This window comes from Myodes glareolus, chromosome 23 (assembly GCF_982192425.1).
Source record: "Myodes glareolus chromosome 23, mMyoGla1.1, whole genome shotgun sequence".
NCBI classification, from domain to species: Eukaryota; Metazoa; Chordata; class Mammalia; order Rodentia; family Cricetidae; genus Myodes; species Myodes glareolus.
In genome coordinates, this window is record NC_142048.1 from 39,263,602 (window position 1) to 39,278,775 (window position 15,174).

At 42.1% G+C, this 15,174-nt stretch overlaps 1 protein-coding gene across 2 annotated transcripts in view; it reads right to left on the reverse strand.

Annotated features, from left to right (window-relative positions):
* Gtf2e2 (general transcription factor IIE subunit 2) overlaps nucleotides 1–14,868 on the reverse strand; it is a 50,588-nt gene extending 35,720 nt beyond the window's left edge. Inside the window, exons 1-2 of one of the 2 annotated variants that reach the window (XM_085680798.1) lie at nucleotides 14,783–14,868; nucleotides 9,565–9,734 (exon numbers count right to left, since the gene is read on the reverse strand). In XM_085680798.1, the coding sequence (XP_085536924.1) occupies nucleotides 9,565–9,730 (166 nt within the window). In that variant the 5' untranslated portion in view covers nucleotides 9,731–9,734; nucleotides 14,783–14,868. The other variant, XM_085680799.1, reaches the window with a different exon arrangement.
* Between the last annotated feature and the right edge of the window lie 306 nt (nucleotides 14,869–15,174).

A 15,174-nucleotide genomic window follows, 5' to 3' on the forward strand; every position in this document is an offset into this window, starting at 1 on the left:
CCCCCGCTCTAATGATAGTATTAAAGACACTCAACACCGACAGAGCTGTGGCAGTGTGGGGTAAAACGCTAGCCATATGACAATGAATTCGGGTCCCCAGAACCCACAGAAAGCCGCAGCTCAAGGCTGCACTGCAGCACTCGTACAGCAAAGACAGGGTGCCCTCCTGAAGTCCACGGGCTGGCTAGCTGGGCTACACAGACACCCTGTTTCTAGAAGGAAGGCAACGAACGACACCTGCAGCTGACTTCTGGCCTCTATACACATTCCATGGCACAAGTGTGCACACACTCTTAAAAGAAGTGTGATAGTTTTATGGCAGGTGTGGTTGCACATGCACGGAATCCCAGGAGAGGCAGAAAGACTGCCACAAGACCAAGGACAGCAGGACTTGGCCTAAAAAAAAAATATATATATATATATATATATATATATATATATATATATATAAACGTCTATATATATATAGACGTTTCCTTTTATTTTCATTTTTTACTTTATGCATATGGATGTTCGGCTTGTGCCTGCTGCCTATACAAGCCAGAAGAGGGCACAAGATGCTGTGGAACTAGAGTTAACTAGACTGCCATATGCATCCAGAGAATTAAGCCTGGCTCCTCCGCAAGAACAGCAAGTGCTCTTAACAGCTGAGCTATCTCTCCAGACCATTTTATTTCTTGATATCCCAAAGGCTATATAGATAATATATTTTACAGTCTTAATAATGCTTTGCTATTACATATGAGAAAATGTAAAAAAAAAAAATCCACTAAACTACCTTTAGGCCATAAAAAAACAGCTACAAATTTACTTCAGAAAATTATCTCAGAATAAATCATCCCTATCCATGCATAAAAATGTAATGATGAAATCTATTATTCTAATGGAGTAAATTAAAATATATGCTATTTTTTAACACTACATTAGGAGCTGGAAAGATAGCTTAGTGGTTAAGAACATTTGTTGCTCTTCTGGAGGATCTAGGTTCAATTCCTAACACCCAAACGGAAGCTCACATCTGTGACTCCAGCTCAATCAAATGGCCTTTTTCAGTCTCCCCAGGCATCAGCCACGAATGTGGTGCATGGACATACATGAAGGCAAAACACCTATACGCAAAAATGATCATTAAAAAGAGATTTAAGGACATCTTAAAAAGCAAATGAAAAGGAGCTGGAGAGATGGCTCAGTTAAGAGGACATGAACTCTGAGGACCCGAGTTCAATCCCCAGCATCCGCACGGTAGCTCACAACTGTCTATAACACCAGTTCCAGGAGATCCATCACCCTCTTCTGTCCTCTGCAGACACTGCATGCCTCGGATACACATACAAATACACAGGCAAAACACTCATACACAGAAAAATAAATGTTAAAATAAAAGATAAAAGAACAAACTCACTCTGAAAAAGGAAACAAGCAAGCAGCTGGGGCTGAGAATCCTGCACACCCTGGGTTCAAACCCTATACTGCAATAAGGTAAAAGTAAAAAACAATGACGTTCAGTGGACAGAGATTATTTCTAATATTAACAAAAACTGAAAATACACCTTTTACTAAATATACCAAGTCATTTTACTGGATTAAAAGGCCACTTAATACTATTACAAAACGGAATAGTATTTTATATTTGAAATGAAAAAAGTCAATTCTGAACTTCAAAATTTTATTTTGTGCGTATGTGTTGGTATAAGTGTGCATGCGCGTGCAGAGGCCACAGAAGGACAGTCTTCCTCTACTGCTCTACACCTTTTTTTTTTTTTTTTGAAATGATCTCACTGAACCTGGAGCTTGCTGATTGGCAAGAGTGGCTGGCCAGAAAGCCGTAGGGATCCTCCTGTCTGTCTCCACAGCACTGGCTGCACACTGCTTTTTATATGGGTGCTGGGAATCCAATCTCAGGTCTTCGTGACTACACAGAAAGCACTTTACCAACTGAGCCACCCCTGTTCTAATTAGATAATATAACAGATGTTATTTTAAGTTTATACAAAGACTGAAGACAAATGCAGAGTAACTGGCATGTTTAGAGGGCGTGACTGAGCAGCAGTTTCCTGGAGGTTAAACATTCCATCCTGCAGGGAAGCTCAACATAAGAAGCAAACAAATCAAAACAGCTTCAGGAAGTCCCTGAAACTGACCAGATTCACTAGGCCTTTCCCTTCCCAAGAATATATAAACACATATATTCAGGCAAAACATTCATACACATAAAAATAAATAAAAAGTAAAAATCTCACCAGATTCACTAGGCTTCTCCCTCCCCAAGAATACATAAACACATCCATATATATAGGCTGCTAAGTCACACTCAGACAAATCCCTGGGATCAGAGACCAGCTAAGCCATCTGGAAAGGACAATCCTCAGTCAGTAGAGGTGTGTCTACTAGGTGTCCAGCTTTGGTAATGCAACTGTCTTTGAGTCCTTTCTGCTCCTGTAAATAACCCTAATAAAACTCCTTAGTTCACCAAGTAGGACTTTGATAGTATTCGTTCTTTGTTCTGACAATCAGTTCCTTATTTAAGTAAGTAGATGTGGTTGGGAAGCGCGGTGTCCTCCCTAGGAAGTCTGTTACACAATCAGAGAATGCTAGGGTTTGCAGGGAGCTTCCTCTTTTTTTTTTTTTTTTAAATCTCTACTACCGATGGGATGACTTTTTGTGTCTAACTACGTAAAGAAAAGGAAGCAGAAATCTATTAATTTCAAAGAACACTAATTCACAGTATAAAATCATTTCCACAAAGCATTGTCTTTTTCGTGTTTTTCTAACTAACATAAATACAAAGCAGGACATGGTGGCTCACCTCTTTACTCTCAGTCAGGAGACAGAGCAGAAAGACTGTCATGTATCAAAACCAGCCTTGGCTACACAGTAAGTTCCAGGCCAGCCTTGTACTACGGTAACATGTCTCAAAATGATGATAATACTAATAATAACCTAAGTATAAAAAATACTATGTAGGGATGGAGAGATGGCTCAGAGGTTAAGAGCACTGACTGCTCTTCCAGAGGTCCTGAGTTCAATTCCCACAACCACGTGGTGGCTTACAACTATCAGTAATGAGATCTGGTGCCCTCTTCTGGTCTGAAGGCATCCATGCAGGAAAAAATTCTATATACATAATTAACAAATAAGTCTTTAAAAAAAAAAAAACAAAAAAATACTATGTAGCCAGGAACTGATGTGGGATTCCCCTTTGTATGCTGTGAATACCATTGGTTAATAAAGGACTGTCTTGGACCTATGCAGGGCAGAATAGAGGCAGGCAGGTAAAACTAAATGGAATGCTGGGAGAAAGAAGACAGACTTGCAGAGAAGTCATGTGGCCCCACCATAGACAGAAGCTGGAACTTTACCCAGTAAGCCACACCCTCATGGCAATACACAGATTAATGGAGATGGGTTAATTTAAGACATGAATTAGCCAGAAATATGCTTAAGCTATTGGCTAAACGGTATTGCAAATAGTATGGTATCTGTGTGATTATTTCAGGACTGAGCAGTTGGAAACAGAAGAAGCAGCTTCATACTACAAATTGGCACCAATGTGGCCAACTAAAATCCACTTAAAACCTGAGAGGGGGCTGGAGAGATGGTTCAGCCTGCTCTTCCAAAGGTCCTGAGTTCAATTCCTGGAGACCATATGGTAGCTCACAACCATCTGTAATGAGGACTGGTGCCCTCTTCTGGTCTGCACACATACAGTTAGGCACGGCTTAACACCACGCAGTTTTGAACCAGAGACTTTCAAACGGAAAAAAGAAAGCATATTTAACAAGTGGTGCTGGCATAATTGGATATCAAGACGTAGAAGAATGAAAATAGACCCATATCTATCACCAAGCACAAAACTAAAGTCCAAAGGGATCAACGACCTCAACAGAAAGCCAGTCACACTGAATCTCATAGAAGAGAAAGTGGGAAGTACATTTGAACGCATTGGCACAGGGAACCACTTCCTAAATATAACCCCAGCAGCACAGACACTGAGAGAAACAATTAATAAATGGGACCTCCTGAAACTGAAAAGCTTCTGTAAAGCATAGGACACAGTCAACAAGACAAAACGACAGCCTACAGAATGGGAAAAGATCTTCACTAACCCCACATCAGACAGAGGTCTGATCTCCAAAATATACAAGGAACTCAAGAAATTGGACACCAAAAGAACACATAATCCAACTAAAAAATGGAGTAAAGACCTAAACAGAGAACTTTTTTTAAATATTTATTTTATTATGCATACAATATTCTGTCTGTGTGTATGCCTGAATGCCAAAAGAGGGCACCAGACCTCATTACAGATGGTTGTGAGCCACCATGTGGTTGCTGGGAATTGAACTCAGGACCTTTGGAAGAGCAGGGAGTGCTCTTAACCGCTGAGCCATCTCTCCAGCCCCTAAACAGAGAACTCTTAACAGAGGAATCTAAAGTGGCTAAAAGACACTTAAGGAAATATTCAATATTCTTAGTCATCAGAGAAATGCAAATCAAAACAACTCTGAGGTTCCATCCTACACTTGTAAGAATGGCCAAGATCAAAAACACTGATGACAACTTATGCTGGAGAGGTTGTGGGGGAAAGGGAATACTTCCGCATTGCTGGTGGGAATGCATGCTGGTACAACCCCCTTGGATGTCAGTGTGGCGATTTCTCAGAAAATTAGGAAACAACCTTCCTCAAGACCGAGTAATACCACTTTGGGGTATATATATAAAGGATGCTCAATTGTGCCACAAGGACATGTGCTCAACTATGTTCACAGCAGCTTTGTTTGACATAGCCAGAACCTGGAAACAACCTAAATGTCTCTCAACCAAAGAATGGATAAGGAAAATGTGGTACATTTACACAATGGAATACTACACAGCAGAAAAATATAACGACATCTTGAATTTTGCAGGAAAATGGATGGAGCTAGAAAACATTATTTTGAGTGAGATAACCCAGACACAGAAAGACAATGATCACATGTACTCACTCATAGGTGGTTTTTAAACATAAAGCAAAGAAAATCAGCCTACAAAACATAATCCCAAAGAACTCAGACAACAATGAGGACACTATGAGAGACTTACATAGATCTAATCTACATGGGAAGTAGAAAGTAGAAAAAGACAAGATCTCCTGAGTAAATTGGGAGCATGGAGACCTTGGGGGAGGACTGAAGAGGGGAGGGGAGCGGAGAGGCGGGAAGGGGAGTAGAGAAAAATGTAGAGTTCAATAAATATCAATTAAAAAAAAAAGAAAAAATCAGATAAGGAAAAAAAATAAGCCATGTAAAGATGGAATGTATACACTGTCTGGATTATGTATATTATTGTGTTTTCTTTGAATTTTTTTGACTGTAAAAGAGCTAAGTAATCAACATATATACTTTAAAAGTTATCTTGTCTTCAAAATATGGGTCTAAGGACATGCTGTACAGGAAAAGAGGTTCTTTTGTTTCCACAGAGGATGAGAACCTGTGGATTCCATCCAGACTAATGTGGTTTGATGGACCAAGATCCCCTGAAAGGTTGCCGTGAATACCCCCAAAAATTACTTTGCCCAACAAAAAGCAGGAAGCATTTTGGAGAAAACTATGTCCAAATTCCCTAAATGACTGTTTATAAATGTTTGTTTATATTTAAAGGGGGATATGCTATAGAGATGGATACTTTGCACTGGTAGAGATCTTGGTTTAATTGATACAGTTTTAAGGTCAATTTTGTTATATGTCTATTTCTGCTCTTGATTAAGGTATTGCATTTGTGCAGCTCATTTAAAAGTGTAATGTATAATTAAGAAATATAGGTTAATAGATAATTATAATAGTCAAGCTTGTAGTCATGTTAGTTAAGATTTTCTAGATGTACAGAGATGCATTTCAGATGGCATTCTTCAAACCTTTCAAAAACAATAGAATATGACATTTAAAATGTTTAAGAACTTAGGACTTTTCACGACAGTGAGACACATCTGCTCCTAGCGGCACCAAGCTACTTTAAGAGAAAGACGGGCATCAAAGAGGCTCCTCATGGAGTTTGCTAACCATTTGAATAAAAAACTGCTCTTGCCTAGACTGCTTGATAAACTGGACATGCAGGACCCACAGAGAAATGACTGCTGAAGTTCCCTAAAGGTGAGACTGTCCTTTGGGGTTCCTGTTTCATGAAAAGAGTCTGCCAGACATTCTGGAGAAGAGAGAAAAAAGTGACTGACAAACTGCCAATATAGGTAGAACTGCCTTTGAGATTTCCTGATTCATGGAAAAATCTGTTGGAATCTATGGGCCTGTAGGCTGAAGATGGGTGCCCCAACAATACAGAAGACCTTTGGGTGAATGTCCAGGCAGCGAGATGTCTCTGTCAATTCTAGAGTTTTGAAAGTTGCTTACAATGCACTTCCTGTTTAATATTATATCCTACTGGAGTCTTTGACGGAGTTGAAGAATACATAGTTATAATTATAGTTTTCCTTAGTTATGATAAAAGATAAAGCAGATATAAATTGTAATTGTAATTCTTGCTTGATAATTGTTGTTATATGTAATTTTTCTGTGTTAAAATTAAAACCTTTTTTATTTAAACAGAAAAGGGAGGTAATGTGGGATTCCCCTCTGTGTGCTGTGAATATCATTGGTTAATAAAGGACTGTCTTGGGCCTATGCAGGGCAGAATAGAGGCAGGCAGGGAAAACTAAACTGAATGCCGGGAGAAAGAAGACAGAGTTGGAGAGAAGCCATGTAGCCCTGCCAGAGACAGACACCAGAACTTTACCCGGTAAGCCACAGCCTGGTGGCAATACACAGACTAATGGAGATGAGTTAATTTAAGATATGAGTTAGCCAGAAATATGCTTAAGCTATTGGCCAAAGTTTATCTGCTGACTCATCCTGCCAGCCCCATCTCTAGAGTTTTAAACTACACTACTATTCCCCCACCACTCTATCTTGTAATCTAGCCATCTGACAAACATTTATTGAGCTTACTGCTGTGTATAAGAGTTTAGGCTAGGGGCTGGAGAGATGGCTCAGTGGTTAAGAGCATTGCCTGCTCTTCCAAAGGTCCTGAGTTCAAATCCCAGCAACCACATGGTGGCTCACAACCATCTGTAATGGGGTCTGGTGCCCTCTTCTGGCCTGCAGACATACACATGGACAGAATATTGCATACATAATAAATAAATATTAAAAAAAAAAAGAGTTTAGGCTAAAGACTAAGATATGATGCAAACCAGCAGTCATGCTATTACAATAATGCATCATGGAAGCTGTGCCAGAAAGAGGGGTTATTTTTAAAATTTACTTATTAGTATCTGTGTGTGTGTGTGTGTGTGTGTGTGTGTGTGTGTGTGTGTAAATGTATGTCCATGGCCCATGTATGGAGGTCAAAAGCCAACTTTCAGGATTCCTATTCTTTCCTTTCATTACAGGTTTCAGGGACTGAACTCAAGTTTGTCATGTTTCATAGCAAATGATCCTTTGCCATCCTGCTCCTCCTATTCCCCTACACCCACCATCCACCACCACCCAACCTTGAGACTGAGTCTCTCACTGAACGTAGGGATCACCAGCTTTCCAGACTGTCCAGTTAGTCCCAAGTATTCTTCTGTCTGTCTCCCTAGCATGGGGATTACAGGTGTCTACACCCCTGGCTTGGGACACAAGTTCAGTTCCCCACTTTACCTACTGAACCATCTCCCAGCACCACAAAGAATTTTAAATCCTAGGAGAACTCAAAAGTTGGATAAAAGGAGTATAGCAGTCCCTTGGCTGTATAGAAATTGTCCAGAAAAGGAAAATATGTAAACAGAAAGTAGATTATTGGTTATCTGGGTCTGGGGTCAGAAGTCACTGCAAATGAGCACCCGCCAGTCCTTTGAGCGATGACAGAAATGGTCTAAAACAGAAGTGAAAGTTGTTTCATATTTACTAAAAATATTTACACTATATCATTAAAATTGTGGGTAACAGAAGATAAACCTCAATAAAGGATGTTTTCGTTTTGTTTTTTGCTTTACCCCTTCTCCCTGAACGTAACTGTACGCTTTCTTCCCCTTTAGTTTTATGTGCATGGATGTTTTGCCTGCATGTATCTGTGTACTACTTGCATGCAGTGCCCACAGAAGCCAGAAAAGGCTGTTAGATCCCCTGGAACCAGAGTATAGGCAGTTGTGAGCTGCTATGTGGGTTCTGGGAATCAAACCCAGGTCCACCAGAAGAGCAGCCAGTACTCCTAATCAATGGACCACCTCTCCAACCCTAATACTTTTATTTTTAAAAAGTTAATATCCTAATTTTTAAAACATGAGACTGTTATAATAAACATATCAAGGACTTAAATTCCACCCTTTATATTTAATGATGAACCTAAAACCCATTAAGAATATTAAACTTGCTGGGCTATGGAATAGCACAGGTCTTTAATCTTGGCACTCAGGAGGCAGAGGCAGGCATCTCTGTGGGATTATCTACATAAAAGTTCCAGGCCAGCCAGAGTTTACAAATAAACTCAAAAATAAACTGAACCTGAGAAATGCAAATCAAAACAACTCTGAGGTTCCATCCTACACTTGTAAGAATGGCCAAGATCAAAAACACTGATGAGAACTTACGCTGGAGAAGGTGTAGGGAAAAGGGAACACTCACAACAGCCGTACAGATGGCTGAGAGGTAAGAGCTCTGATTGCTCTGCCCGAGGTCTCAAGTTTGAGTCCCGTGCGTGTGTGATGGCACTTCTTAATGCGTCATGCATAATCGGAAAAAGAAGGAAGGAAGGAAGGAAGGAAGGAAGGAAGGAAGGAAGGAAGGAAGGAAGGAAAAGAAAGAAAGAAAGAACGGGAACACTCCTGCATTGCTGGTGGGAGTGCAAACTGGTATAGCCCCTGTAGATATCAGTATGGTAATTTCTCAGAAAATTAGGAAACAACTTTCCTCAAGACCCAGCAACACCACTTTGGCGTATATACCCAAAGGATGCTCAATCTTGTCACAAGGACATGTGCTCAACTATGTTCATAGCAGCTTTGTTTGTCATATCCAGAACCTGGAAACAACCTAAATGCCTCTCGACCAAAGAATGGATAAGAAAAATGTGGTACATTTACACAATGGAGTACACAGCTAAAAAAATAACGACATCTTAAAATTTGCTGGCAAATGTATGGATCTAGAAAACATCATATTGAGTGAGATAACCCAGACCCAGAAAGACAAATATCATATGTACTCACTCATAAGTGGCTTTCAGACATAAAGCAAAGAAAACCAGCCTACAATTATGAGGACCCTAAGAGAGATATACATGGATTTAATCTACATGGGAAGTAGAAAAAGACAAGATCTCCTGAGTAAATTTGGAGCATGGGGACATAGGAGAAGGTTGAAGGGAAGGAGAGGGGAAAAGAAGGGTGGGGAGCAGAGAAAAATGTATAGCTCAATAAAGTCAATAAAAAAGCATTAAAATAAAGATAGATAGATAGACAGACAGACAGACAGACACATGAACTGAACTTAACTTGCTATTACTAGTTACCTGAAAAATGAAAGCAAACAGTCCCAAGACAATTACACTCACCTGCACTTTGTTTAGAGCCTGATGTCCCTCCATGTTCGACTTTTGCTTTCTTCTTCTTGGATGAGGCGGAGGGCAACTCAGAAGGCACAGAACGTTTTTCTACCACAGGGTTAGAAAGAGCTCGTTTTTTGAAGAGCTCTCGGTCTCTCAACAGGCTTGGATCCATAATGCTATAAAAACAAACACATCTTTAATATAAACTCCGAAGACTCAAACCTGCATGCCAAGTCTACAGACCTTAGCAAGTTAGTTCCTACAAAATTATCTTAGTTTGTTAATATTTATATTTATGCATTTACTTTTTCAAAAAATGATGCAATAGGCAGTAGTAAGGTCAGTAAAACACAACTATTCTCCAAAGCCCTACAGTTATGCTGCCCAGTGCGGTGGTTAACAGGTGCCTGCTTCAATCTGACATGTGCTAGTTAGAACGCAAGTATAAAATAGGTATCAGACTGCAGGGCTGGGGATGTAGCTGTTGGTTCAGTGCTAGCCTAGCACACACACAAGGCACTGAGTTAAATCCTTTTTTTGTTGTTTAGTTTTGTTTGTTTGTTTGTTTTTTTTTAGGTTTTTTTTCGAGACAGGGTTTCTCTGTAGTTTGTCCTGTCCTGGAACTAGCTCTTGCAGACCAGGTTGGCCTGGAACTCACAGAGATCTGCCTGTTTCTGCCTCCCAAGGGCTGGGACTAAAGGCATGAGCCACCACCACCCAGCTCTGAGTTAAACCTTTAACAATGGATGTAGTGATGCCCGCCAGTAACCCCAACACTCTTGAGGTGGACACAGAAGGACTGGGAAGTTCAAGGTCATTCTTAGCTGGATACCCCAAAACCAGCGTGGGCTACACCAGGCCTTGTCTCCAAAACAGGCTCACACGCACACAAACATTACAACCTGGCACCAAAAGAACCCTGTAAGTGCAAAGGAGATGCCCCGTATTAACTGCACGTGTAAGTAGTATTTTTAGATCTTATTTTTAATATATTTCACTAATTATTTAAAAATGTTTGTGTGCATGCCAGCTCATGTTCATAAATGTAAGAATGAGTACACAGCCTTCATTATGTGTGTGGGAGCCGAGGACAAGACAACTTTGAGGAATCTGATTTTGCTTTCCATCTTCTTTCTTGTTTCTGACACTCTGCATACTTCACAGCCCCTGGCCTGGGAGCTTCAGAGCAATCCTCCTGTCTCCACCTCTCGTCTTGATGTTGGAGTTAATAGGATTATAGATAATAGCCACCAAGACACAACATCCAGCTCTTTGCAGGTTCTAGGGAGTAAACTTAAGCCCCGAAGCTTGCACTGCACACATTTTTACCTGCTGAGCCATCCCATCAGTCCAAATTCTACTTTTTAAAGCAATATAGCAGCTATACCTCAAGTGGTACTCAGTCCAATTTCCCCAATTTTTACTTTTTAAAAATATACAGAGTGAAGAAAATGTGGCTGCGCCTCGAGTGGCATGACCACAGCTGGAGCCGAGGGGCACAGTCCTTCCAGGACTAGCTCATGAGTAAGCTGGAGGACCCAGCTGCCAACTGGGTCTCCCCATTCCGGCCATCAATGACATTTAGAAGTCTCCAGAGATTCAGTGGGTGAATGACTTTCATCCTGTTGCTATACTTTGAGATTCATGAGATTTGCCTACAAGGTACAACCTGGAGCCTGGCTTCTGTTTTTATGTCATGTAACAAATGAAGTGGATCAGCTTATCAACTAAAGAGGAACAGAGAGGACCCTCTCTAGCAAAACAAGAACCAGATCTGGAAGGGACAGTGTCCCCACCACTTCTGCCAAGCCACAGATTAGCAGATAGTTTTGCTGAAAAACACAAAATGCTCTGTTTAATGACCACACCAACTTTGTAGAAAAGCCAGAAATCCCATACCAACTCTCTGCTGCCTTATCAGCACTAGCAGCTGTCTGTAGAGTAGTCCAAAATATGCAACTAATTTAATAATCTTAAATGATATTTTTATCTTCAGTCATCTGTAGTAATATGTATATTATCTATTGGGACTTCTGCAATAAAAATCAAAGGGAACAAAATTTTGTAACTTAAATACTAAAAATTCTTGACTTCCTTAATGATTGCAGTATAGCCCTCAGTTAGCCACATGCCTACACATGATCTCCAGTGGTGAAAATTATCAGTGCTTGCCATAGTGCATAAACTCAGAATTGTAAGTTAATGGTAATAAATAGTTTAAATATATATGTATATGCACACACACAAATATATACATTTATATAAACACACACATCCGTGTCTTTGTCTCTCTGTTTCTATCTTCATCTCTCGCTGTGTCTCTGTCACTGTCTCTGTCTGGGGATACAGTACAGTTGATAGAACTCTTGCCTTGCTTGCATGGTGCGCTGGGTTAAAACCCCAGCACCACAAACACACAAATTTTAATCACAAATATGGCTCACACTTGGAGCTCACATTATTATTTCTACTATGGACCAGTGCTCTAGAAACAAAAATCTGGGCAGAACTAGGAAGCAAATTTAGAGAGGGAGGGAGAGAGGGAATCAGAACCGCTGTGATAAAATACAAATAAAATGTTGTACTTTAAAAATCAGTGTACCCTTATTAACCAAGGAAGCTGGGTTAAAATATTTAAAACATCTACAGCAGCTAGGCATAGTGTGCATGCCTTTAATCTCAGCACTCTGGAGGCAGAAGTAGGCAGAGTTCTAGCTAGTCTACACAGAAAATTCTAGGACAAGTAGGACCAAGTTAGACATGGGGGGGGGACACATAGGGAATCCTTAGAAGAAAAATCCTGATCTGGAAGGAGCTAGATCATTTCATTTTCCTCCTTCCCAGTTACAAAAATTCTGCAATTTTACGCAATCTCAATACAATCAGAAAAACTACAGTTGAATCACCAAGAATCTTACAAAAATTCTTTTCTCAACTCTTCCTAGCACCCTGAAGAGGGTCTCAGAAAAGCTCACACTTGCCCCTATGACTGAATTTCACACTATTGAACTCGTGTTCAGAAAGGAGGAGAAAGAGAGCTATACAGAAGACCCCTGACTTTCAGTGGGGTTATACCGGATAAGCCCATTATACACTGAAAATATTTTAAGTTGAAAATGAATTTAATACACCCTTTCTACCGAACATAAATGCCTAGCAACCCAGTACACAATGCAGTACCAATGATGCCCTTGTGATCTCATTAGGGATTGGACGCTAGGCATCATACAACACAGTGTTAAGCCCAGAAACACATAATCCCAAATTCAGTTTTTACTGAATAACTATTGATTCCACATCTTCAGGGAAGCTGAAGAATCCTAACTGGTTCCATATGCTGCACTGACTACAAAACCAGGAAGATGTGCCACAGGCCTTTAATCTCAGCAAACTCAGGAGGCAGAGGCAGGTGACCTCTGAGTTTAAGGCCAGCCCCTAAAGAGCTACACACAGAAGCCCTGCTTTAAAAAAACAAAAACAAAAACAGTAAGATGGAGTCTAGAGAAACAGCTTAGCAGTAGCATGTGGTGATGTGCATTCATGAAGCCTCAGATTTAATCTTGATGAGTGAGGGAGGAGGGAGAGAGAGAGAGGGAGGAAAGGGAAAGAGAGAAAAAGGAAAGGAGGAAGGAAGGAAGGAAGGAACAAAGGAAGGAACGAACGAACAAACAAAGGGAAAAACACTTATAAAAAACATAGGAGTTGACGATTCCCTGGTCTAAGTAAAACAGCTGCTTCTCTCAGGTTCAGTTCCTAACATCTGGGCAATAATAACCTACAGGACTGCGCTAAACTCGGTTTCTTGGAGGGAGGGAGGCTGTCAATGTTGTACATGTTGGGCTCAACTGTATAAGTGAGAAAGTAGTTAGGAAGTTTTTTTTTTTCAAGAGTAATTGTTATTCTGGTTGTATTTGGTAAGAAATAACAACTATAAATATGCAAGTGAGGAAGATAGGAGTCTTGGGAGGAGGAAAAGTGTGAAAACGAGAATAAGAAAAACTTCACAAGTGAGAAGACAGGAAACAGGCAGATTGTAACTCCGAAAACAGGGAACACTTCTATTTTACATCGTAAGGGCAGGTGATTTTAATAAAGACTTTAAGACAGCTCGAAGCTGTACAATTTACAACAACTTAACAGTACATAAAGCCCACAGCTCTAAAGACTGGGCATCAGTGCTATCCCTAACTTTAACAAGTAAAACCTGAACAGGAGAAGCACAACTAAGATCACAGCTGGAAGAGGTCAAGAATTCGAGACCACCCGGAAAGGACTCTTAAAACAAAAGCGATCTATATGGTACCAAGAAAGGCACTCAGCGAGCAGCTAACTCTTTCGTGTTCCAGCTAACTTTCCCTCCTTTTGCAGCATCTACACTGCACATCCTAGCCAACCCGTGTGGCAGAGAAACTAAATTCCACGTCCACTTTTCATTATTTGGGGCAATCAAAATCACCAAACAGGATACCCAACTGAGAGTTGGGACGTTTCACAAGGCACAAATACTGAGAAGGTAGAATTGAACATCTTCAGGCTCCACTGCCCAGTTCTTTCCACCCCAGAACCTGCCATCTTTCAGCCTATCTTTGGCTTCTGTGCTGGCCCGCGCCTCCCGGGTGTCCCTGGCACCAGCGCGCACCAAGAAACGGACCGAAGCGTTCCGACCTGGAAAATGCCTCTCGACTCCGCAGAAAACACCCAACTCAAGTTCAGCAGCACTAGAAAAGGCAGGGCAGACGCCAGTCGGGAGGGGACGCCGTGGTGCCCCCACTTCTACACACACGCTGCGCTCGCCTGCTAACGTAAACTTTGAGGTCCAGGGACCGCAAGACCCGCTCGACCACCGGGAATCTTTCCGCTTTTCAACCCAAAAGTTTGCCTTCTGGACCTCCGGCCTAAAAGACAAAGCTGACTGGAAGCGAGCCCCTTTCGGGGTGCTCGGCTGGGCGAACCGCTCGGCGGCGGTGTGGCGTCCACGCGCGTTCCTTCGGAAGCCGCGTCGCGCCTCCGGCAGCCGAGTCTCCGGCAGCCGAGTCTCCCGGGTGACTTCCCGCTTCGCCCACCGCCGTGGCTCCTACCTTAGCGCTCGCAGCCCGCGTCGCCTCCCGGCCTCCGCCTCGGCCGCACGCACACCCACCCGCCCGGCCGGCCGCCCACCGCGGCTCCGCTTCCCGCCCCTCGTCCGCGGCCCCCGCCGCCGCGCGCACGCCCAGCGCCGACCTACCGAGGGGCGTCCAGCCACTGGCCGCCTAGCCGGCTCCGCCCTCCACTTCCTGGTCGAGCGCTGGACGCTCGCTCCCGGCAACCACCGCGACGCCGCTCCGAAAACGCGCGTGCGTCACTGCGTGCCCCGCCCCCTGGCTCGATGAAAGGCGGAGCCTGCTGGGGTGTGCCGAGTCTCCATGACGACCGGAGGCCGCTAAGAGGCTGCTGGCTACTCTACTTCAAAAGAGTCACTGTTCTCGCGAAGTTGCCTTTCTTGGCAGGAAGTCAGAGCTTAGGACCAGATCCTCCAACGGGCTCTGGAGTCTCATCCAACTGGCCACATTATCAACATTTTCTTTGTGATTTTTTTTTTGGGGGGGAGGGGGTTATTTTGGTTTTTTTGAGATAAGG